The sequence below is a fragment of the Pristis pectinata genome, chromosome 15 (genome assembly GCF_009764475.1).
Source record: "Pristis pectinata isolate sPriPec2 chromosome 15, sPriPec2.1.pri, whole genome shotgun sequence".
Lineage (NCBI taxonomy): Eukaryota > Metazoa > Chordata > Chondrichthyes > Rhinopristiformes > Pristidae > Pristis > Pristis pectinata.
The window spans coordinates 35,806,615-35,832,579 of NC_067419.1; the positions used below are offsets into that span (position 1 = coordinate 35,806,615).

At 39.7% G+C, this 25,965-nt stretch overlaps 1 protein-coding gene across 1 annotated transcript; it reads left to right on the top strand.

Annotated features, from left to right (window-relative positions):
• The first annotated feature begins 1,006 nt into the window (after positions 1 to 1,006).
• LOC127578363 (tetraspanin-8-like) lies at positions 1,007 to 20,982 on the top strand. Its single transcript, XM_052030305.1, has 8 exons — positions 1,007 to 1,256; positions 11,682 to 11,744; positions 13,213 to 13,347; positions 14,567 to 14,641; positions 14,743 to 14,838; positions 17,270 to 17,392; positions 19,107 to 19,190; positions 19,274 to 20,982. Exons 1-8 carry the CDS (start codon positions 1,197 to 1,199, stop codon positions 19,325 to 19,327), a joined length of 690 nt encoding a protein of 229 aa, XP_051886265.1. The 5' UTR covers positions 1,007 to 1,196; the 3' UTR covers positions 19,328 to 20,982.
• The last annotated feature ends 4,983 nt before the right edge of the window (positions 20,983 to 25,965 follow it).

The following is a 25,965-nucleotide window of genomic DNA, read 5'->3' on the forward strand; positions in this document are numbered from 1 at the left end:
GAGAGATTGCAGAGTTCTGATATGTGGAGGATCTGGATGTCTTAGTGTATGATTCACAAAGGGCTAGTTTGCAACTGAATCAAATTTCCAACCAGAAAGATATCACAATGCTTACCACCGTCTGCTCGAGATGTCACTTCCTGGAAGCAGAGGGTGCAGTCTCAAAATGAATTGTACTGGTCTCACTGATCTATGACAGTGTTTATGCCCCACACCAGCCTCCACCCACTTTGCTCCTAATTGTTTCAACATAACCTTTGTTCTGATTTTCAGTTGGTGACGTGTGTCTCTTGGCCAAAGGTTTGTTGCTTCAAGCCCCACCCAGAGACTTGTGGAGTCCTGGTAGTGTTGTTGTAGCTGAATTTAAATTGTCAAACTGAGATCCAAACTGCCCTTTCACATAGTTATACAGTAGGGAAACAGGCCCTTCAGCCCAACTTGTCCATGCCGACCAAATTACCCATCTGAGCTAGTCCCATTTGCCTGCGTTGGCCCATATCCCTCTAAACCTTTCCTATCCATGAACCTGTCCAAATGTGGATGTGAAAAAGTTATTTGGAGAGGATGGAGATATTATTTCTCCCTCTTCCCATAACAAAAACCACAGAGCGGCTCCAGTTAGTAGTTTACACCTTTTACGTCTAAACACTGTTCTTGTCCATTGTGTTAACATTATTTCGTATAATGACAACCCTCGACTTTGTTTTATGAATGCAGTACTGTCAATAGTCTTCGGATCGATCGCATTTGTGTGAGGATGTCCAACAGAACAGGCTAGTCAGTGATGGGGTAAAGGAGTAAACTAAACGGATTAGTGAAAACTCGGGCGATGGTGGCACACTTTGAATAAGCAGATATCCTTAACGTTATTATAGGATCAACAATAGAAGATTTTGCCTAAAAGTTTTTTTTTTAATGGAGCAAAAGTGCCCGATATTACCCAATAATGATGATAGCACCCCCAAAAATAAAATCCACATATAAATCCAAATCCGATACAAGCTATGCGGAGGAGAGTTGTGGTTGATGGTATTACGTAGCAGCCCTGCCTGAGTGTTGTCGCGAAGGAAAGTGTATCCAGTGCGCAGTTTTCTGTTTGTGGACAGAGTGCAGTGGGTGTAGCTTGCTCAGGGCGTACAGAAGTGGGGAAACGGTTTTGAAGTTGCAAGGAGCGGGCGGAATTCAAGACCAGAGCCATGGCTGGTGTTAGCACGTGTATCAAGTACTCCATGTTCTTCTTTAATTTTTTATTTTGGGTGAGCAGCGAACTTTATGATGCTTTAAAAACAAACCGAATTAGCATTGCACCGCGCGTCAAGTTGCAACTTGCAAATTACAGCGGTTTAATAGTGCTTCGTTTGTGTTTCCGCGTCATTCGCTCGTTTAGTACTCTAATCTCGTTTTGATGTCTTTAAAAATGAAGAAAACTCCCAAACCTTTTGCCGATAACACGTTGAGAGCAATTTGCGTGCATTCTGCTATTACAAGGCACAGAAAGGCTATAGGATTAGTTGTTGTAATCGGACTAAACGTTATGGTCTCTTGTTTCAAGTTATCAAAGATTGCAGCATAGCTAGTGAATATGTTTATTTGTGTTATGGATTCCTTTCTCTAGTCAATTTGAGCATATTTTTAAATAGATCATATCAAGGTACAGTGTTTTTCACATGCATCGGTCGGAGACTATTTGGCTAGACCCACATCACGCAGTGGCTCTATTGAGGTGAATTGGTTACATTGAAAATTATTTCCTGTTTCCTAGATACGCCTGCACTCTGTGGCCATCTTAATTCAAAATATGGTACAAGGTGGATTCTGGAGATGATAGTTGTCCCGTAACTGGAGATATTTAGGCAACTTCTGGTATTGTGGCTTCATGCACTTTCTCCTCTCCCCTACCCCCAGAAGTAAAATTTAAAGTAAATTTTCGGAAATTGTCAGCAAACATCTTTCACGTCTTTGCAGCTTTTGTCTTGTGCTCTGTCCTAGATTTTACAGTGGAGGTTGAGGACCTCAGGAGATTCTGCTTGGGAATCTTGTTTCCTCATCTGGCTTCACTAATACACCCTTTTGTGCTGAAAACTGAATTGGAAACCTCCCAAATCTAAATGCGATTTTAATGGGATCTTGGTGTCAGCCTCAAATGGACATTTGCTTCTGCTTTTAAACCTCTTTGTCATTTTCATCATGCACTTTTTCTTCTTGACTGTTTCTATTTCCTTAAAATTGCATTTTTCAATTAAGTTTTTAGCGTGAAATAAAATTTGGCCTCTGCTTGACAGAATTAATGTAAGAATATACAAAAAAAGCAACAGTAGGCCATTCGGCCCATCAATCTTACCCCTTTAAATATGATCATAGCTGATCTGCACCAGGCCTCATCTCTTCTGTGCCAGTTCCCTGTAGACCTTCGGTTCCCTGATTTTTTTGCAGTAATTTATCCCCAAGATCTAGCCACTGATTAAGTACAATAGTATATATTGTATTTGAATAGGCATCTCCATCATCTGTAGTGTTAGCTCCTAAGGTTAAATTTATTATTGCCAGCATCGAATTAAATGTTGAGGTCATCGTTAGCTTGGCAAACTGTTCAGGTGCAGAATGCTTATCAGACAGAACTGAAGACAGAATTGGTAAATTTGACAAGAAGCTGTAAAAAAATTTTAGTAATGTTGTGGCTGCATCCTCTAGTTTGATTGTGTTGAAAGTTAATTATTTGTTACTGAATTGATGCTGAAGCCCTGGAATTATTAAAAGTATTAGGAATGCTGCATTGATGAAATAACGTGGGCTGATTGCTTTTGTAATCTATGGTTATTTTATGACTGGGTCAAAGGAAGTATTCTAATCCAGGCTTGAATGCTCCAGTAATTGCCTGGTTGATCTCCCATACAAGAATTCCAGTTCATTTAAAAGTCTACCATAATATTCCACAGGGTGTGAGTCACTCTTGTCCACTGACTGTTCCTATCAATCTACTTTGCTCCCCATTCCCTAATCCCCTAATATCTCAAATAGAATTCTCAGTCTTGTGTATTATTCCCTCAGTTCCTTGCTCTTCCCGTTTCTATTTTTCATCCTCCCAGTTAAACTCTCTGCTCCTGGCCTCGTGCACTCTTCATCCTCCTCCTCATGTCGTTATCAGCTGAGAGTTCCACTCTGTAATAATGACCAACTCTGCTTCTGAACGGTCCATGAATCCATGAACACTACTTCATTATTCCGTTTTCTTGTACTATTTATTTATTTTGTAATTTATAGTAGTTTTGTCTTAAAAGACTTATCCATAAGATAAGGATGCATGGAGTTGGTAATGTATTAGTCTGGTTAGAGGATTGGTTAACCAATAGAAGGCAGAGAGTTGGGATAAATGGTTGTTTCTCTGGTTGGCAGTCCGTGGTGAGCGGGATGCTGCAGGGGTCGGTGCTGGGCCTGCGACTGTTCACGATATATATTAACGATTTAGAAGAGGGGACTGAGTGTAGTGTATCTAAGTTTGCTGATGACACTAAATTGAGTGGAAAAGCAAATTGTGCAGAGGATGTGGAGAGTCTGCAGAGATGTATAGATAGGTTAAGTGAGTGGGCAGGGGTCTGGCAGGTAGAGTACATTGTTGGTAAATGTGAGGTCATCCACTTTGGAAGGAAAAATAGAAGATCAGATTATTATTGAAATGGTAAAAGATTGAATCATGCTGTTGTGCAGAAGGACTTGGGAGTGCTTGTGCATGAATCACAAAAGGTTGGTTTACAGGTGCAACAGGTTATCAAGAAGGCAAATAAAATGCTGGTCTTCATTGCTGGAGGGACTGAATTTAAGAGCAGGGAGGTTATGCTGCAACTAACTGTACAGGGTACTGGTGAGACCGTACCTGGACTACTGTGTGCAGTTCTGGTTTCCTTACTTGAGAAAAGATGTACTGGCTTTGGAGGCAGTGCAGAGGAGGTTCACTGGGTTAATTCTGGAGATGAGGGGGTTAGCCTTAGAGGAGAGATTGAGTCACCTGGGACTATACTTGCTGGAATTTGGAAGGATGAGAGGGGATTTTATAGAAACATATAAAATTATGAAGGGGATAGACAAGATAGAGGCAGGAAGGTTGTTTCCACTGGTAGGTGAGACTAGAACCAGGGGGCATAGCCTCAAGGTTTGGGGGAATAGATTTAGGACAGAGATAAGGAGAAACTACTTTTCCCAGAGAGTGGTGAATCTGTGGAATTCTCTGCCCAGGGAAGCAGTAGAGGCTACCTCATTAAATATATTTAAGACACAGTTAAATTTTTGCGTAGTAGGGGAATTAAGGGTTATGGGGAAAAGGCAGGTAGTTGGATCTGAGTCCATGGCCAAATCGGCCATGATCTTATTGAACGGAGGAGCAGGCTCGATAGGTCAGATGGTCTGCTCCTGCTCCTGTTTCTTATGTCTTTGCACTGTATTGCTGCTGCAAAACAACAAATTTCATAACTTATAAGTCAGTGATAATAAACCTGATTCTGTAGCTCCATTCTTGTCTTTTAAAAATGTTCTCATCGTTAACCCCATTAATCACCCTTTCTAATGTATCCTATTCTGGCTTTGTATATTTTTCTGCATACATCTGTCAAGCACATGCAAACCCCTTTCTGTCTTGGAGTGCTATTTCAATGCAAGTTGTAGTAGCTGTCCATTTTAGAAAGCCTATTAAAATAGAGACTACTCTGAGGTCCACAAAACTGCTGGGATGTTAGTTTAATTTTTCCCTACACTGTTGAGAACCAGACTGAAACAATAATGGTGTTCAAAAGTGTCGAGAAACCTGGCTGAATGTGACATGAACATTCACTTAATCTTGGAGCCATAGAGTAATGCAGCACAGAAACCAGCCCATCGCATCCATGCTGACCTTTTTGCTCATGAACACCTAATCCCATTTGCCCTCATTAGGATCGTATCCTTCTACAGCTTACCTATTGAAGTGTCTGTCTAACCGCCTTCCAAACATAATGATTCCATCTGATTCCACCACCTTCTCTAGTAGTGTTTCAGGAGCTGGACTGGTTAAAGTAAATGAGTAATTGGGTAATTTGTTTCCCTGTATGCGACAGAAAGGTGCACCACTAATAGTTCTTTTAAGATATCCATGCAAGAGGTCTGTTGAGGAGCAAAATTAAAATCTAGACCTAACCTGACCCCGAGTAGTAATAATTTTCTTTTCTGTACTCAACTCAGTCTGAAGGCTGTAAACATTATAATCTTAAACATGTTGTTTGATCTGTTTGATGACAGAACATTAAATGTGCCTGAATCTCTTGCCTTCCTACAAGTTGCTTTCTTACTAAGAAAATATCCAAATCTGGATGACGTAGTGAACTAATACAGCATGGTGCATCCCAATCTAATCTGACCAGAACCCAAATGCTCTTTTTTTTACAGCTTCTTGTCAAATTTACCAATTCTGTCTTCAGTTCTGTCTGATAAGCATTCTGCACCTGAACAGTTTGCCAAGCTAACGATGACCTCAACATTTAATTCGATGCTGGCAATAATAAATTTAACCTTAGGAGCTAACACTACAGATGATGGAGATGCCTATTCAAATACAATATATACTATTGTACTTAATCAGTGGCTAGATCTTGGGGATAAATTACTGCAAAAAAATCAGGGAACCGAAGGTCTACAGGGAACTGGCACAGAAGAGATGAGGCCTGGTGCAGATCAGCTATGATCATACTTAAAGGGGTAAGATTGATGGGCTGAATGGCCTACTGTTGCTTTTTTTGTATATTCTTACATTAATTCTGTCAAGCAGAGGCCAAATTTTATTTCACGCTAAAAACTTAATTGAAAAATGCAATTTTAAGGAAATAGAAACAGTCAATAAGAAAATAAGAAAAATCAGTACAAACACTCGACTCAGCCCAATTTGCTATCTAAAGTGGCATCCTGCCAGTCTCAACTCCAATCCACACAGTTATTAAGAGTGCCGCTATTAAAGTGTTTGTCAATGTTTTTGTCTGCAGATCTGCTTTTCACCACTCTGTTAGGAAACTTTTTTCGCAAATCAAAACTGAAAAAGGTAACTGGATTATGGGGAATACATAAACAAGTGGTTGCTGGGATTGTGCATTGTTTGGCCATATCTCAAATGCATACCATTTTGTGTCCCTGGCTGTAGAAGAGATCAAATTTGCAGGAGAAGCAGAGTAGGTTTATTGTGATGATACAAAGGAACCTAGTTACTGTAAACGTTGGAGAAGGTAGGGCTGTACTTTTGCAGCTGAGAAGTTGAGTTTATTGCCATGTGCACAAGTACATGTATGCATGGGTGCAATGAGAAGCTTCCTTGTAGCAGTATCACAGGCACATAGCATGAAAACACAGGAAAAGCATAATTTAAACATAAGTTATGCAGAATTATACAAGGAAGAACACAATTAGAAAGAAAAACAAGCATAAGCGGCAATGATCCATCACTCCCAGTGTTTAAGAGACTGTTAGACACATGAATATGCAAAGAATGGAAGGATATGGATCATATACAGGCAGAGAAGATTTAATTTAATTTGGCATTGTGTTTGGCACAGACATTGTGGGCCAAAGGGCCTGTTCCTGTGCTGTACCATTCTATGTTCTCAGCCTTGCAGGATTTGGGACCTGAACTTTGGGGAAAATGACTCACTTTTTAAACATTCAAAACCAAACACTTTAAGGTAGGATGGATTTGAAAATTCACTTTTAAAGTGCAGCTCAATCTCTGTGAAGGTCAATAATCCCGAGATTGCATAAAGGGAGATTAGCAGAGTACCTGACACATGGTTATTAAGCAGTGGAATGATTTGCCATAAGTGAATCAGACACAAAACCAAGTTCAAATTGTGGGCCAAATGGCCCCACCTAAGTTACTATGTTTTCAAAATTATGGGGAAAAATAGCAAGAGGAAATCCACTGGAAACCCTGGAGTTGAAATTGAGCATGGAGAGGTGAGGCATCCTTCCACAGCAAATGTAAGCAAGTGACTTACATAAGTGGGTTGAGTGTGGTTTCTCTTCCATTTTTATCAGCTAATTAAAAACAAGGATTTTTATGCAGTCTTCCATACAAAATGGGTATGAATAGTGCATGTTGTTTGCATTAAATGAACGTGGAGCACAAGTAGAGCATGACTCCCTATCTGTATTGGTTAACAGTTAAGTGTGGGTGCAAATGTGATTTTTGCATTTCTTGCAGTCTTGGGAGAGCAGTTGCCATACCAAGCTGTGATGCATCTGGATAGGATGCTCTCTATGGTGCATCTGTATATTAAAAAAAAATTGGTGAGAGTCATTGTGGACATGCTGAATTTCCTTAGCCTTCTGAAGTAGGGGCGCTGGTGTGCTTTCTTGGCCATTGCATCTACATAGCTGGACGAAGCCAAGTTGTTGTTGATATTTACATGTAGGAACTTGAAGCTTTCGATCATCACCACCTCAGTACCAATGAACTGCATTGGGGTGTGTATTCCACTCCACTTCCTGAAGTTAATGATCTCTTTTGCTGTTCTGGCATTGAGGTAGATGTTGTTACTTAGACACTAAGCACTCTATCTCCTTCCTGTACTCCATCTTGATATTGTTTGAGGTTCGGCCCACAATGTCATCTGCAGACTTGTAAATGGAGTTAGAGCAGAATCTGGCCACACAGTCGTGAGTGTATAGGGAGTAAAGTAAGGGGCTGAGGGTGCAGCTTTGCAGGGCACCAGTGTTGAGGATAATCGTAGCAGAGGTGTTGCTGCTTATCCTTACCGACTGCAGTCTATTGGTCAGAAAGTTAAGGATCCATTTGCAGAGGTGGGTGCTGAGTCCTAGGTCTAGGATTGGAGATGAGCTTGTTTGGAATTATGGTATTGAGGTGGAGCTATAGTCAATAAAAAGGAGTCTGACATAAGTTTCTTTGTTATCCTGTACCCTTTCCAAAGCTGACACATCCTTCAGGTAATGGGGTGACCAGAATTGCACACAATACTCCAGCTGTGGCCTAAAGTTTTATAGAGCTTGCAACATGATTTCCTGACTCTTGTACTCAAATGCCCTGACCAACAAAGGCAATCATGCCTTACACCTTCTTTACCACCCTGTCTACTTGCATGACCACTTTCAGGGAGCAGTGGACTTGGACCCGAAGGTCCTTCTGCACATCAATGCTGTTAAGGGTCCTGCCATTAACTGTATGCCTTCCCTTACATTTAACTTCCCAAAGTGCAACACCTTGCTCTTGCCTGGATTAAACTCCATCTGCCATTTCTCCTCCTGTATCTGTAACTGGTCTATATCCTGCTGTATCCTTTGGCAAACTTCTTCACTCTCCACAACTCCACCAATCTTTGTGTCATCTGCAAACTTACTAACCCACCATCTACGTTTTCATCCAGGTAATTTATTTACATCACAAACAACTGAGGTCTCAGCACTAGTCATGGACCTCCCAGAAGAATAACATCCTTCCATCACTACCCTCTGTCTTCTATGGGCAAGCCAATTCTGAATCCAAACCACCAAGTCACTGTGGATCTCATACATCTTAATCTTCTGGATCAGCCTACCGTGACGGACCCTGTCGAATGCCTTATTGAATACCATGTCGACAACATCCACGGCCCTACCCTCATCAATCACCTTCATCACCTTCCTGAACAACTCAATCAAATTTGTAAGACGGGACCTGCCCCTCGCAAAGCCATGCTGACTGATTCTAATCATGCCTTGCTTTTCAAAATGTGCCTAAATCCTATCCAAGAGCTTCCTTACCACTGATGTGAGGCTCACCGGCCTATAATTACCCGGATTATCCCTATTTCACTTCTTGAACAAAGGAACAACATTGCCTACTCTCCAGTCCTTTGGGACTTTGCCTGTTGCTAGTGAGGATACAAAGATTTTCATCAAGGCCCCAGCAATCTCCTCTCATGCCTCTTTCAATATCTTGGGATGTATCCCGTGAAGCCCTGGGGACTCATCCACCTTAATGCTCTTCAAGAGACCCAGCAGCACCACCTTCTTGATCTCAAAATGCCCTGACAGATTAGCCTGCCCCATACTGATCTCACTACCCTCCATGTCCTTCTCCTTGGTGAATACTGACACAAAGTACTCATTTAGTACCTCAGCCACATCCTCTGACTCCAAGCACAAATTCCCTCCTTTATCCTTGAGTGGTCTGCCCTTTCCCTAGTTAACCTCTTGTTTTTAATGCAAACATAAAATGTCTTAGGATTCTCTTTAATCCTACTTGCCAAGGACAGTTCTTGGCTCTCCTAGTTCCTTGCTGGAGTTCTTTCCTGCTTCTTGAGTATTTCTCAAGGGCTCCATCTGAACCTGCTCCATAGATGCTGCCTACCTGCTGAGTTCCTCCAGCACTTCTTGTGTATTGCTCCGGATTCCAACATCTGCAGAATTTCTTGTGTCTCTGATATGCTTCCTTTTCCTTTTGGACTAAGTTCAGAACCTTTCCCGTCATCCAATGTCCCCTTGCCTTGCCACCCTTGTCCTTCCTATAATAGCAGTTTCTTAGAACTGGATGACAAAACCAATAAATGTTAAAGGTTATTGAGAAACAAGAATCAATGTTGATGACACAACCTCTAAACTGATGGTGAGATTAGAAAGGTCAATGGAAAACAAAATGACTTAAAAAAAGAATATTTTTTAAATATTTCAAATTCTCAATGAAAGCTATTTAACCTGCTTGTTTATAAATTAATGGAAACTTTCAGTAATTGACCACTTGAAATGACAAATTTGGAAAACAATTGCACACCACAAAAAGTTAAAATGGGAAGATTACAACCAAGATCTCAGAATGCCTTATCTGAACCATTCAAATATTTACCAACTTTTATGATTTCTTTTTTAAAAAAAAGGTAACTGGCAGATTGCAGAATTGTGGTCTCTGTGTGTCATCTAATGAAAAGACGAAGGAATCTTTTAATATTGTAAAAAGGCAACCACTCTTTGTGTATATATAAGAAAAAAACCTGCCCTGCATATCTCCTTTAAACTTTCCCCCTCTCACCTTAAATGCATGTCCTCTGGTACTTTTTTTTGGGGAGGAAGATTCTGACTGTCTACCCTATCTATTCCTTTATAATTTTATAAACTTTGATCAAGTCTCCCCTCAGCCTCTGCATTCCAGAGAAAGCAACCCAAGTCTGCCCAATTTCTCTTTGAAACTCATACCCTCTAGTCCAGGCAGTATCCTGGTAAATCTCTTCTGCACCCTTTCCAAAGCCTCCACATCCATCCTTCTGTAATGGGGCAACCTGTGTTGCACACACAATTCCAAGCACAGTCTCACCAAAGATTTACGAGGCTGCAACATGACTTCCTAAAATTTGTATGAAAAATATTGTGGATCATTATGGTGTAACCAGGCGTTGCTGCTTAACTCTTTGGATGTGCCTATTTAAGTATCAGAATTACCAGTGTAAAATTTGAATAACTTAATTTCTTAAAAGAATTATATTTAGGACCAGGAAAATGGGGTGTGGATAAAAATAGGATGGTCTGTGCCTTTTCTAGGAGCTGTGTAATTCCTTATTCTTTTCAGTGCATGACACATTGGGGGCTATAATTGTATAAGTTGCCAATCTGTTTTTCCATTGACCGTGAAATTGAGTGAATATTTGAGTGGTTCATACAAGACAGCCAGAAGATTTTGACTATGATCTTCCTTTCTTTATAAATATTTATCACTGAAACCAAAGGCACACAACTTTTTGTGTGGGAGGGGTAGATTGAGAATTTTGAGGCCCATCCAGCAGGATATTCTGTGCTTCCTGAAGACCACTGTTATTCCAACTGTGAACTCCTTATGGAGTCCAGCAGTGGTGTGGCAACTTTCTGCTGCTTCCCAGCAGTTACAGTGGGAAATCTGCCTGCTGAACCTTTACCAAGTTAAACCAGGTGCAGATTTAGTGACTCCATTTTAATAGAGGCATAACTCTAAGGGAGGGAGAGAGAGGAAAATATCAGAAAATTAGCTTTTTTTTAAACACTCTTTTAGATGAAGTCAGTTAATTAGTGTAAATACCATGACATAGAAGGCTGCAGCCTCGTGCTGGCAAGTAGGATTAGTACAGATATTAACTTTTAATATCTGTACTGGAGGCAGTGGGCTGATTCCCTGACTGTGTGACTCCAATTCTTAAATGTATTCACACGTAGTTTTATTTAATTGTACTAAGTGTTTTCTGCTGTTTTGTGTGTTTTAATTATCTTATAAAATTAAGATTTTTTAAAGATAGGATTTTGAATAGTTTTTGATTGTTTTGACTGCCTTGGAATGTTTGAGGTATTCCAAGTCTTTTGACAGCTGTTAAGCCTGGAGGCATAGCTTGCTATCTGAAATTGAGTTGTGTTATTTTCAGCACAAAATCTGTGTGCTGCACAGCACTTTGCCAATCAGTAATTGCTTTCAAGGACTAAGTTGCTGCTTCAGGTAAGATCATGTAGGGGAGTGCCATGTGAGGGTGGCTTGGATGGTGATAAGCAGGATTGAGTCAGCAGACCTTGGGTTGAGCAGCACCGACTTAAACAAGTCCAACTTGAAAATTTTTCTTTGGTTGTTTTTATTTTAAAGATGTATTTTGAAGATGTTAAGATGTATTTTAAAAATGTTATTTTAAAGACATGTATTTTGAAGATGTTCAAATCTTGTTTTTCAGCTGTGTGGTTCGATTATACTTGGAGTGTCCATATGGCTGCGGGTGAGCAAAGAAGTTGTGAAGGTAATGATTCTTGCTGTTTGCTGCAAGTATTTCCTGAATAATAAAACAAGCTTAAAGAAGAACTTCCACATTAAAGGCAGTTTTAACAACCTTGAGTGTTCTGCAGCATTTTGCTGTCATTGCTATGCTGTTTTTGAAGAGATAAAGCTTTTCTAAACTAGGAAGTGCTGCAATCACTTTGTTTTCAGTCAGCTTTCTCAAATGGGAGTTGGGTGACGATCAGCTAATCTGCTTCAATCTTAGAGGGGAAAAGAACTAGGCAGGATACCAGGTAAAATATCCCATCTCTTCTTTGGAATACTGGCATAGGAACAGTTATATTCACCTGCAGTGATGAGGAGGGATCTTGGTTTAATTTTTATGAAGTGCAAGATCACTGTCCTGCCATCGTACACTGAACTGTCATCTTGGGTTTTGTGCTCAAATATCTGGTGTGAGACTTGAATACAAAACTTTCGGACCTAGAGGCAAAGGGCTCACCTTTATTTTTATTTGCTTTATTTTATATAAAGTAACTTTGATGAATAAGGTCCTTAAGAATCTTAGTGCATAAACCAAACTGCATTGTCCCAAATATAAAAGAAATTATCTTATTCTAAAAAGTTATACTTTTTTTTTCTTCATTGACTGCATTCACTCAAGGCTTATTTTGCATTCTGCTGAATGCTGTTGATAAAGCTGTAAGGCATGTCAGCCAGCTTGTGGTTTGATTTATTTTGTATTCCTTTTGTACAACAGGGAAAGCTTATAGGACATTTAGTTTTGCAATCTATTTACTGTCCCCCTCTGTGGCTGAATGGAGATGTACAATAGTTCCTGCAGAAGTGGGCAAGGCTGACATGTTCTGTGGTTTGGGATCTGTGGTCACACTTCCACTTCACACTTCCTGACCTCCCCACTTTATATTTCTACTTCCAGAGCGGGTGTCACATTGTCTGTCCCTTGTGTGGCCGCAATTAACCGTCATCTTTGAGGGAGGTAGCCCAGGATCTCTGCTGTCAGGTCTATGTGATACATCCATCACATGATGCTATTGACCTGGAAAGCAGATTCTGGAGCACCTTAGTTTTTAAATTTTTCACTGGTGTTAGTAAAATGGAACTTATCAGTAAAAGTCCTGCCCAGGAAGGGGCCCATTAATAACTTGTCTTCCACAGAAGAAATTTTGTTTCATGATGGAGAATGTTATGAGTGAATTAAATTTTGTGATGTGTTGATTCAAGATGAAGCAACCTTTTGAAAATGAAACTCTGAAGATTAGAAAATGTCTCCTGAATCCAGAAAGAAATTACAATTCCATGATTATTGGGATTTCAGATTTTTCCTGTTGTATTACTAGGACATACGGTGAATCAATACATGCTTCAATAGTGTAACTGTAGTTAAAGCAAGTTTTATTGTTGAATTGGCAAATGTACAATTTAAGTTTTTCCATTATTATATAATTCCACTTCTCATTTTTACACAGCAAATTGGTGATGTGAATATTTCAGAGTTCTATGCTGCAATCAATGTTCTGATTGCTGTCGGGGCAATCATTATGGTGCTTGGATTTCTTGGGTGCTGTGGAGCCATTAAAGAAAGCAAGTGCATGTTACTCCTGGTATGTATTTATAAATCAGACTTCTGGGAATCCTAACAATACTTGTAAGAAAATGCCAGGTTTTTGATGACAGAGTAGGTTAATAACACTGATCAGTTAAATTGATAGCAATAGAAATCTAAGTTAATGTATAATGGGAAATGTTTGATCAGATATTGCCCATTTAATTCAATGCCTCAAAGTTAAAATTGACCCTATCATTTCTGCTGTTACAAAGATATTGTTTTGACATGCACGAAACCCGTAGGACTGTAGTGCTGTCTGGTATTCTGCTTTGTGCACACTATTTTGCATTTGGCAATTTCCTGACTTTGTTATTACTGATCCTATGCAGAGTAGGGTTTGGGCTTTTCACTGCACTGGGAAGCAAAAAAGCTCAACTTTCAGTAACTGAAAATCCAAAGCTGCTTTTAAAATTCTGAATATTTAGATCTGTGAACTTGAGTATGGAGCTGAGAGTTCTTCACTAACATTAAAATTTTGACCACTGCCATCCTAATGAGCAGAGCTCTGCGTCACGTGCCACTTATACACATTTAGAAAGCTCTCCATTGTAAATACAGTGAGGTGGAACCAGTAGTACAGCTCACTGCTGTCAGCTTTAATTGACTTGGTCTAGATAATAGTTTTACATTGTACTTCATATTCGTGGAGCAAACTTGTTCAACTGTGCAGTGAAAACTGAGGCTGCCTGAACTTCTAATCAATATAAATTTCCAGTTCATTGAAGAGTCTGAACCACACGCTGCACAGGATCGGACATAATGCTAAGAGTCAGGAAAGTGCTGTGGATGTCAACTGTAGCACCACATAGCTGTGGGGAATAAATAATCATTTTCAGTGATTGTGGATTGCTACCATCTGAAAAATTAAAAACAATCTGGCATTTTATGATTATTAGATGTGTTTCTAAGATTTTTTTGTGAAAAGAATATTGTTTCATGTAAGAAAGAAATTGTAGACAAATGCAATAAAGGCAGGTAATTGATGAGTAATTGAAAAATCAATAAAACTTAAATTTTTCAAAACAAGTAATTATCTTCCTGGAGTTTTAGGCAGGAATTGGGAAAAGATCAAAGAAAATACTGGCAGGCGGAGGCAAAAGCAAAGATTTATGTGATGGTTTAGCATGAACCCCAAATGTGACAGAGTCCTTAGGATACATTTACCCATGTAAATTAGTCTTTTTTTGTATATAATGTTCTCTTTTACTTCATAGTTCTTCATCGGACTGCTCCTTATTCTGGCTATTCAAATAACTGCCGGTGTTTTGGGTGCAGTGTATAAATCACAGGTAATATTTGTCATATGTTTGCTTCAGAAAAAATTAGAATTGGAGTATATTCTAATTTGATGCATAAAAGATGAAATAAATATCCTGTAAATTTTTTCCAGGTTGAATCGACATTACAGGAAAGGTATAAGCAACTTGTTCCACTAAATAATCAACCAGAAGATATCAAGAAAGACGTAGAAGCATTGCAGAAAGCGGTAAATCTGTTCCTAAATTTACTGTAATTCTTCTCAAAAGAAAATAATAATTTTGTATGTAGATTATTCTTTCAAGTAGATAGTTTATATAAAATTACTAATTATTATATCACAGCCATTGCAGCAATATGGAATTGGCAGATTTGAATTATAATTGTATTATTTAGTCTTTTGGCTTTTCTCCCACCTTTCCTTCTGTCATAGGCCTTTTTCTTTGTTTCTCCACTCCTCCCCCATTTCTCTGCACTTAACCAGTTATTGGCTAGAAATTCATTCCTGCTCACTAGTGATAAGTATGTGGTATTATAGCATCAAAGTATTGAAATCAATCTCTGCAGTTCAATCCAATAAAGTCAACTGAAAGAAGTTACAAGGCAGTGTACAATGTGCTGATATGACTAAGTAGCATGTATAATGCTTCTAGCTAGGGCTGATTTTTCTAGGATTTGTCTCTAACCTTTTCCAATTCTGGTGAAAGGCATCAACTTGAAGAGTTAAGCAGATCTATGCCAGTTACACAGCAGTCAGGTATAGTACAGCAAAGTAGCCTGATAAACCTGTTAGGCAGAGAATCTTTTCTTCCCATCTAATCTGCTGTAACCTGTGATTTCCCAGGTTACATTTTGATGTTAAAGGTTATGTATGAATTTTACTTTTATTGATGTTGGACTGGCTGAAGTTTTTAAAAAAAAAACTTAGAACAGATATACTTATAGATTGTCAGTCAATGAAAGTTGAATGAGTGTGCAAATCCAGCAACGTGTATTTATATAGTAGTACCTTCAACTGAATGAAATGTTTCAGTGCTGCAGACCATCAGCACAAATTCAAGATTTCTTTGTTAAGATGAGAGTCCAAAATTTGTTTCAGTCCATGTCAAGTGATTGTAATATAACTGGCCCACATAAATATGACTCCAATAAAATTACTCTTGTACTTGTATCCTCTTGCACGTGTTATGTGACAGAATTCCATATTATGTTGGAAACGTGTAATAATTGGGTTGTTCACAGCAAGACTTGAGTTCATATTGGACCCCCTATAAACAATGACATACTAATTTCAGCTGAATTTTGCCCTTTTGGAAGCTGGGGATGAAATAGGAGATTGTTTGTCCACATTGCAGTTTCAATAGGGCTATAACTTGAAATGCCATCTGTTTCTCCATGGGTGGCGAGTATTTCCAGCTTTTTCTGATTTTTGTTTCAGATTGTGGTTTCTGGAATATTTTTCTGCTACTGTTAAATTATTTTAAATAAATCATAAAGTCTGAGTTGTCTTTTTGAATAGCTTCCCAGCCTGTATTTTACAAAATGTAAATTTCTTTCTTAGTTATTGAATCATAGTGGGTGTGCTTCCAGGATCAATGTGATTGTGCCAGTTTAAGACTGCTTTCACAGTAAATAATTTTCGGTCATTGTGTGACACACCACAAGATTATCTCTACCCCAGTTGATTTACAATTCATAGAAATAAAAGGCAGAAAAGAAATGTTTGAAAAAGCACATATGTATGAGAAAACAATGAAGACAGGAGGCTGTCCAGAGAGTTCAACAGTTAAGATTCCTAATATGTTCAAAATATGCATACAGTAGATGAGAAAATACATTGGGCCCAACCACTTAGCTATCCTTTGAAACTCACTGTCCAAAATTCCCAGAATCTCAGTTGGTGTATAATAATAATTTGCATTTCTTCCTGGTAATATATTTCTGTATATTTTTTCAGTCTGAGGCCAAATTGATCTTTTAAACATTCTGATGTATCGAAATTTGAAGAGGCTTTGTTGATGAATAGCTAGAGTCTTGGCAGCCCTTGGGAAACAAACTTCTCAGAGAAGTGTCAAAAGCATAGACCAAAAAAAAATCATACCTGCCCTGGAGATCTGCTCCCAGTCAGTAGCATTAAACATGCTATATGGTAGTGATAGAAAGTTGTTCTCTGCCTCTGAAATACAGTTCAATGGAATGGAAAGAGGCAAAATGTAATGCATAGTTGCCAATCTGGTCTGAATTTTTAGGAGGCTACTGATAAACAGAAAGACACAGAATAGCATTGAACTCTAGAGGTTATTACTGGAACAGGAAGCAACTTTTGGTCCATTTTTAGGGCAATCTGTAACTAATCATCTTGCCCAGATTTCTCTTGTGCCCTCTGCTTAAAATATTAATCCATAAAAAGATGCAATGAGTTCTGTATCAACTGCTTCCAATGATTAAGCATTCTGTTTGTGATGATTTGAGCGTTAATCATTCATGTGCTCCATAATTGGTTAGATGATGAGCTTGAGTGTACATCATATCCAAAATAAATCTGCAAATAAAGAGTGCATAAAATATATTCTTCAATCTATTCTCAAACAAAAAATATAGTAGGTTAATAATTGTGGAAAAAATTGAAGCATTTTTGTTGTTTTTTTTTACTTTTTAAGAATAAATGTTGTGGTCTGGTGAATGGCCACCAAGATTGGACAACTGTACCAGTATCCTGCAACTGCGATGAGAAGGATTCAAATGACTGCACTGTGGTAAATGGCAGGCATATTTGGGCCAAGGTAATCCAGCTGTTGGCAGGTGTACCTAGGACTGCCATCAGTTTGTTTTCTTTTGGTTTTTGAGCAGAAGAGAAGTTCAGTCATAGTCATGTGCTAAACATGTATATTTAATAATTAATGTATGTTGTACTTTGCTGCTGAAATCTGGTTCCATTGTAGCTGCTTCCATATTGGGCCTGTAGTTTATGCAACCAAGGATGAGTTTCTAATCTAAGGTTTCCTCTGCAAAGTATTTGGGCTCGTCAACTTCATAAATAGAAGGATTGAACACAGAAGCATGAAGTAATGCTAAGAGAAGATTTACTTGAATGCTTCCATGGATGAGAGAATTTGCAAAGCTGGAACTGTACTTGGAGCAAATGAAGGCAGGAGTTAGTTGGCCACGTGTCTATAGCTGCTGTAAGTTTATAGTCAGTGATGACCCCAAGATTGAGCAACACACCAAGTGCTTGTAGAACTCAGTAGGTCTGGCAGCATCCATGAAGGAAAAAGGCACTGGACACTTTAAGTTGAGACCCTTCATCTGGACTCTTTTCTCCATTTCCCTCCGTAGATGTTGCCTGACCTGCTGAGTTCTTCCAGCAGCACTTTGCATGTTGCTCCAGATTCCAGCATCTGTGGTCTCTTGTGACCCCAAGGCTGTTGACTGGGGAGATACAATTGTGGTAATGCTATTGAATGTCTAAAGAGAGGCAACAACACTCCTGTTACTAAAGATGGCCAGTGTCCAGCACTGGGGTTGCTGAGTATCAAGTGATATTTATGTAACTCAAGCCTCTATGTTGAACAGGTCTTGCTGTATGCAGGACACAGGCTAATTCAATATCTGAGAATTAGAACTGAATACCTTGCAGTCACCCCTTCTTCCTGAGCATATTAAGGAAGGAACTTGGTTGACGCAACAGCTGACGATGATTTGGCCTAGGATGTTGACCTGAAGAACATCCAAGACTTGAGGTGATTGACATTTAACAATTTTTTTTTCTTGGCAGTTCCTTTTAATTCTAAATGGCACATCTTTCATTAAGGAAACCCAGGATTTTGAAATAAAGATCCATCATTTTTTGCCTCAAGAGTTGAGGAAATAGTATCTGCTGCTTTTTGGGAAGAGGCTTGTGTGAAAATGGAGACTGGATATGTGCCTGCTTAATGGCAAAATTATAGAGGGCTTGACATACCCCAGACACAGACTGGGACTGATCAACCTCTGGCATCATTGCAGCTTCTAACAACAAACCTTTAGTGAGGTTACACAAAATATTACTGGGAGGTACTAAGCTTCCCACTTGGTAAACACTGCCAGCAATAGTAAGAGTCGAAATATCAGTGGTGACTCATTACGGCCCAGTGTCAGTAGTAACAGCTGGGAGCAAGAACCCTCAGGCTCCAGTATGGACTTTTTTTTCCAACTAGTGCTGAGAAGGGTATTTGAACTAGGAAGCTAAGATTAGCGAAAGGTTAGCTGAGGATGATGGTACTGCAAGCCCTGACCAACTCCATTGGTCCAGTGTGGGTGCATCCTGAGAGTTCCATGGTTGTAGCAATGCTGGTGGGACTTCTTTGAGCAGTCCCATTTTTAATTCAAGGAGGGAAACCCCCCTGAAGAAATACCGGTACCCACTGCTCTGATTCATTCTGTTTACGTTAATTGATTGAACTCAAATATCATCCACTAAATAACACTTACATTTTGTTTTCCTCCAACCCCTTCCAGTCATGTGTTGCTGTGCTGACAGACATACTGAAGGACAATCTCGTTATAATAATTGGCATTGCCTTTGGGCTGGCACTGGTCGAGGTAAATACCCTTTGTATTTATTTCTAACTGTTTAAAAAGGTTTCAGGACATTTTCTAATGGTAATTCCTCTGATTTTCTGCAGATTTTTGGACTAATCTTCTCCATGACCCTGTACTGCCAAATCAAGAATAAATGAAAGAACATTTCCCACAGTTGGCATTATGGTTCAATATGGATGTTTAATGCTGCATCTTTTGGCATGTAAATTATACTTGAGCTTAAATTGTAATCTTGATTTTTCTGAACAACTTTTGATTCAGTCATAATCTGTATGTCTTGGCTTATTGCGAGTGCTTGTGCAGTTAGTTCCAGCTGATTTGTAGTGTTCCAGTTTAAAGATATTTGCTTTGATCAGTAAATGTCTGTTTGTCAATGCATAGGAATAGGGTGGTCTTAATAGTGGGATGATGATGAGGTGCTTAGACTTCCAAGCAGTGCCACTCCAAATCAAGTAAAAAAAAATTCATCATAAATAATTGATCAAAAGATGGGACCATCACAGTGAGGAATTCAGGGTGAAATTGACCAATAGCAGAAGTAGAGGTTTATAGTAACTTTCATCCTCTACCTGGAAAGGAACTGAATGTGTGCAGATGGGCTGACAGTTCACTAGGTACAATGTTACAGACCATTTTCAGCCCACTGACTCGGAAGAGCCAAGCTATTCAGTTTATCAGTGTGCAGACTTGGATTAATGTTGACCTGGATTTTGCAGCAAGAAGCAAGTATTATTTGAACGAGTAGATTGAACAATTTTCAGTGTCCACGTGTATTTAAAATGCAGAAAGCACAAGGTGATTGTTTGATTTGCCTGACTCATCTGTTTAGCTACTACATTGCTGAGATACTTCTCAGTTAAATACAAAAATGATGAGAGTAACTGGTGATAATTTCTCCCTGAAGGTGACAGAAGGACTTGAGTCTTGTGCATTCATAAAGAAGAGAACTCTGAACTTTTTAAGTCTTAATACCAAGTTTCAGATATGGTGTCTTGTTCCTTCAGATTTTAATTATTGTTGGAGACTTCAAAATATTAAAACTTTTTATTTCATGGTCTTTACATGATTTTACATTGAATTAACTATTCTAACCTACACTTTGTTTCAGACCAAGTGTCTCAGCAAACATTCTTTAGTCTGGTTCGGGAGGTACCTGTGAGGACTTGTATTCCTGTTGTCGTGTGTAAATTTGGTGTTTGGGGTTACCATAGAGTGTAAATGATGTCTGAAACAATACTTCTTTGGGGATCTTTCTAATTAGATAGTCAATGGATTAGCATTACAGAAAACAGTCAGTCATGGCTGAGTTTATCCTGCTGGGAATCTGCTAATAAGATTTAACATTCTGTTGGACACTTGTTAACTGAAAATGGTCTTTTGGAAAAGTTTGCAAAAGATAACTGCATACTAGCTCTTTGGTTTAAGACCTAGCAACAGGGAAATTTATTCTAGGGTATTGTGTTTATTTGGCTCTTAGCTAAGTATGTGTTATGATAAACCAAACCATGTTTAATCAATTGTTTTGAAGAGTATGAAATCCAATGAATAGAATGTCTAGGCATTGTTGGTAATGCAAACAGATACAGTCTACTGATGTAAATTGGTTATAACTGTTCAATTGTATGTAGTCTTGGAGACAGTTGTAGTCTACCAGTACTTTGGATTCTGTGGGTAATTTTTTTGAATTGGGTTTGTAATCTCCAGAACTGAAGTTAAAACAACTACTTTTCAATGTGTTTGTATGAATAAAAGTTGAGAGTTCTGAGCAGGGCTGCTTGATGTGAAACTTAAAGGTGTGTGTTGCTCTTTATTCTGGTATTACATGACTTATTTGAGACACAGTCATACAGCAAAGAAACAAGCCCTTCAGCCCAACTTGTCCATGCCAACCAAGATGTCTATCTGAGCTAATCCCATTTGCCTGCATTTAGCCCATATCCCTCTAGGCCTCTTCTATCCATGTACATGTCCAAATGTCTTTTAAACATTGTAATTGCATCTGTTTCCTCCATCAACTTGTTCCATTTACCCACACCCCTCTGTGTGGGGGAAGAAGTTGCCCCTTGGGTCCCTTTTAAATCTTTCCTCTCTCATCTTAAATCTATGTCCTCTAGTTTTAGACTCCTACTCTGTTGGGGGGAGAGACTGTGACCATCCACCTTATCTATACCCTCATGATTTTATATTTCTACAAGATCACTCTTCAGCCTTCAGTCCTGGTAACATCCTTGTGAATCTTTTCTGCTCCTTTCCAGCTTAATGACATCCTTCCTACAGATGGGTGACCAGAACTGCACACAATACTCCGTGTGCTCTCATTAACAACTTGTACAGTTGCAACATGATGTCCCAGCTCCTGTACTCAATGCCCTGATTGATGAAGGCAAGCATGCCAAATGCTATCTTTCTCACCCTTCCTACCTGTGTCGTCACTTTCAGGGGAATTATGTACCTGTACCCCTAGGTCTCTCTGTTCTACAACACTCTGTGGCCTTGCTATTTCCTGTGTAGCTCCTGCCATGGCTTAACTTCCCAAAATGCAACACCTCGCACTTGTCCAAGTTAAATTCCATCTGCGATTCCTTGGCCCAGTTCATCTAGATCCTGTTGTAACCCTAAACAACCTTCTTCACTGTTCATTACAGCACCAATTTTGGTGTCATCTGCAAACACTGACCATGTTATCAGCGTAGTCATCCAAATCATTAATTTGGATGATAAACAACAGTGGACCCAGCATCAATCCCTGTGACACACCACTGGTCATATGCCTCTGACCTGGAAAAACAGCCCTCCAGTATCACCCTCTGACTCCTTCCATCAAGCCAATTTTGTAACAATATGGCTATCTAGCCCTGGATTCCATGTGATCTTCCAGACTGCCCTACCATATCAGACCTTGACAACATCTACTGCCCTGCACTTATCAATCCTTCCGTCACCCTGCTAAATGTTGGGGCCAAACGTGTAGAAGATCCATTGGGGGTGGGTTGAAAGACCTAGATTGGCTGGGACTTGCATCTCTCAACTTAGAAGGGCCATGGTCTTGCAGCTTGGAAGGGACCAAGCCCTTTGTCCACTTCCAAGTTCAGTGGAGTTGGAATCTCAATTCCAGGAGTTCCTCTGCCTTTGGTTCTCATTGGTGGGTATCATTGACCCTGGGTATTGTTGGTTTCCAGCATATGTGGCATTCCAGACTGAAAGAAGTAGTTTAAAATTTTGATTTTAGAATACAAAAGCTGCTTCTCGGAGCAGTTCAGCATTGTTCTAGTACGATGAGGAGAACCAGTGGGGTACTGGTTGTGGCTGGTGATTCTTAAATTCGCTTTGAGCAGTTCTAACCAAAGTCCTGTTCTTGTGTGAATGAGCTAAGTATCTGGGAATTACTGGCCCACAGAATCTAGCAGCAAGATTTTTAGCAATAAGTTAATGTTTTTCATCTTTTGTGCCTGAGGTTTTCCTATGTTAATTTCTATTTTATTATTTGTGTGGAGCGTTTAAGAATGCGAATTCAGCGACATCTTTGACAGAAGATGAAGCTTTGACCCCGTCTTTGCCTTCTGCTGGGGTGGGGCCTTGGCACTTTGTCACTAGACTCCAACATCAGACAGCTTCTCCTTCCGATTCCGGCCCAGGTAGGTGCTGCCAGGTGGGGTGTGAGGGTGGTGGGCTTGGTCCAGTGTGATTTGGCAGAAGGGCAGTGCAGATGTGCCGGAGTGGCGCCAGCCATTTTAATTCTACCAAGTCAGCAGTGCTGATCTGTGACACCAGCCACCTAACAGGATGCAGGTTTGATGACTTGGTCCCTCGACTGCTGGATATCACTGGACGCAATCATTTAATGCTTCTGGTGTTGGTCAAACACAAGTGCGTATCTTTCGGTGAACCCATTATCCATCTTAAGACGAATATATTTGCACACATCAACATCAAGTCTCTAAATGCTTCATGAACATTATTTATGCTGAGGAGTACTGGCCCCTCTTCAGCTGCTTGTCCCACAATATGTCAGTCCTCTCTCTCCTTACCTTTGACCCATCCCCCAGTGGATCTGCTCTCCCCTCCTCCCCCACGCCAGTCTATCGCTATTTCTTGCCTGCATCTATCCATCACCACCTTGTGCACCCCGCCTCCCCTCTTTTGTCCACTGATCACTGCACTGCTTTTCCCTCATATATTGGGCTTCCCCTTTTCCTATCTTCAGTCCTGACCCGAAATGTTGACGGCCTGCTTTTCTCCACGGATGCTGCCTGGCCTGTTCCTCCAGTATCATCGTATTTTTCATCTAGATTCCAGCATCTACAGTCCTTTGTTTCTGTTTCCCCACAAGATTTCACCTTGTCGTGTGGCTCATGTGGAGTACTTAGAGTTTGCCTCCACGTCTTTGCTTTTCACTTTATTCAGAAGTATTTCTTTGTCTTTCTGATGGCTCTTTACAACAGAATCATGGCTGACCTTTTGCTATTGAGTCTATCTGAATTCTAAGCCACTTTCTTTTGTCTTATTCCCCATTCTGTCAGCAAGAGTGGACCTTAAGCTTCATACCTTCACTTTACACATTGGTGGGAGCTTGGGGAGTTGAGAGTTATTTTGGTATATTATATTCCTTTAAAAGGAATACATAATTGCTCCACTCCTATAAAGTTATTACCACCCTGACGTGCCATTGTATTGTCAGTTTAGCTCAAGTGTGATGGTGCAGCGGGTAGTACTTCTGCTCCACAGCTGCAGTGACGTGGGTTGGATCCTTACTTTTGGTGCAGTCGGAATGAGTGTTCTCCCTGTGACCTCGTGGGTTCTCTCCAGGTGCTCCAGCTTCCTCCAATGTCCCAAAGATATGCTGGTTGGTAGGTTAACTAGTTACTGTAAATTATCCTTTGTGCAGGACATTGGTGGGAAAACTCCAGGTAGAATTGATGAGAATGGGGTGCAGAGGAATACGCTTGGGAATGGGATGGCTCTGAGGGATGGTGTAGTCTTGTTGGGCCAAATGGCCTCCTATGTCATGGGGTCTGACAGTCTAAACATACGTATCGAGGATACCTGTCTTTATAAAAGATGACGGTTGAAAGCCAGTACTGTTAAAATTAAATGGCACCAAGTTATTAGAGAGACATTGGCATTATCTTTCAAGAGGCAAGATTGAGTATAGTTGAGGAAGAGAGAATGATTTAAAAGTTTGATTGCAGCCAAGTGGCGAGAGAGAACTATTTCTCCAGATGATAAATGGACAGAATTTAGGATAAATATTGAGGAATAAAGTTGGTTAAAATGACTGTAAATAGATACTGAAGCTAATTTAATCGTTAGATAAAATTATTAAAACTTAGGGAAAGAAATGAGAAAAAGAAATTAGAAGAAAGATCATTGACTTCGAAGGAAGGGATGAAATGGCCTCATGATGCTGAATTTTCCCTAGTTCATTGTCTGGGAAGTTTTTCACTGTAGAGTGTGTCCTGGTTCGTGGGAGACTTGTATTGTAATCTACTTTTTGCAATCCACTCCTCGGGTAATACTTCTTAATTAAGATTTGCATAATTTGAAGAAGATTAAATTTCAAATGGAAGTTAGGGTGCACAGCAGTCTTCAGCTATTAAGTTTTGTGTATATCTGTGTTTGTTTGTTATTTGAATGACGTTTCGTCAATCTGACCATTAGAGACTCCTGGTGCAATGCAACTTCCTGCTCTTTCACAATTGGAACATCCGTGCCTGGTACAAAGAATTGGATTTATTATCAGATATAGTCGGTCCTGTACACTCAGAAGACAAATAGTTTCTTTTGTTTCTCAGCCTTTTGATATGTTGCCAGGTTTGTGGCCCATGATTGCAACGTGATTGGGTAACCAATACTACGACTGACAGCACACAAGTCAATAAACCCATTATACTCTGAACTTCATATTTCCATTGAGTCATTGTTAGATTTTTTTTAAGCAGGTGAAGGATTTTGGTTTATTTGTCTTTTCCCATGTGCGAGGTTCTGTTTGTGTGTGAAACCTCGTCTTTTTTGCCCCATCCCTGAAATATTTTTGTTCATCAGATTTTAGTTGCTTTGTTTTTATTGCACTTGTGGAACTTGGTCTTCACCGTCAAGTCATTGAATGCCCCCTAGCAGTTAAGTAGTCAGCTGCCACTTTTATTTGCCGCAATTCTTGCAGTGAAGACATTCCCAATTTGCTAGTTGGGAGAGAGTTCAGGGTGTCAGACACTGTGTTGTTGAAAGAATGACTGTCTCCAGATTAGGGTGGTGTTAGTAGAATAGAGAACTAGTGCTACACTGAGGCCACATTTTCTCTGGCAGGTGGACTCAAAAGATCTCATGGTACATATTGTTTGGATGTAAATATGTAGCTGTTTGTGTGTTATTGCCTTGTCCAAATTATCTGATTTGGACTTCCTGCACTGTAGCAGTAAATACATGTCAAAAGAGCCTGACTGTCTGTAAACAATTGAGATGTAGCAAGGTAGGAAAAGACCTTGTGTTTCTTTGTTCCTTTACAGCTGTCACCACTTATGCCTGTGTTGTTCATAATTCTCTCTTCCATTTTTATAATTGACAGATGCCAAGGGGTAAATGCTAAGATACCTAATCACGGTGCCCCTACGATGGTTAATTTTGCCAGCACCAGTGGGTGAAATGTAAAATCGGTAATTTTACTTTAAACCACCAGCTTTCAAAGTCAGGGTCTAACCACATCAGCAGCTCCCAGGAATAACGGAACTGAGCAGTCTCCGAGGAAAGTTACAGAAAAGAACTGCTGATTTTTGTACAC

Coding starts and splice junctions, on each gene's coding strand:
- LOC127578363 (XM_052030305.1), top strand. CDS start 1,197: ATGGCTGGTGTTAGCACGTGTATCAAGTACTCCATGTTCTTCTTTAAT. Junction 1,257..11,681: donor TCTTTAATTTTTTATTTTGG/GTGAGCAGCGAA, acceptor CTTGTTTTTCAG/CTGTGTGGTTCGATTATACT. Junction 19,191..19,273: donor TTGGGCTGGCACTGGTCGAG/GTAAATACCCTT, acceptor GATTTTCTGCAG/ATTTTTGGACTAATCTTCTC.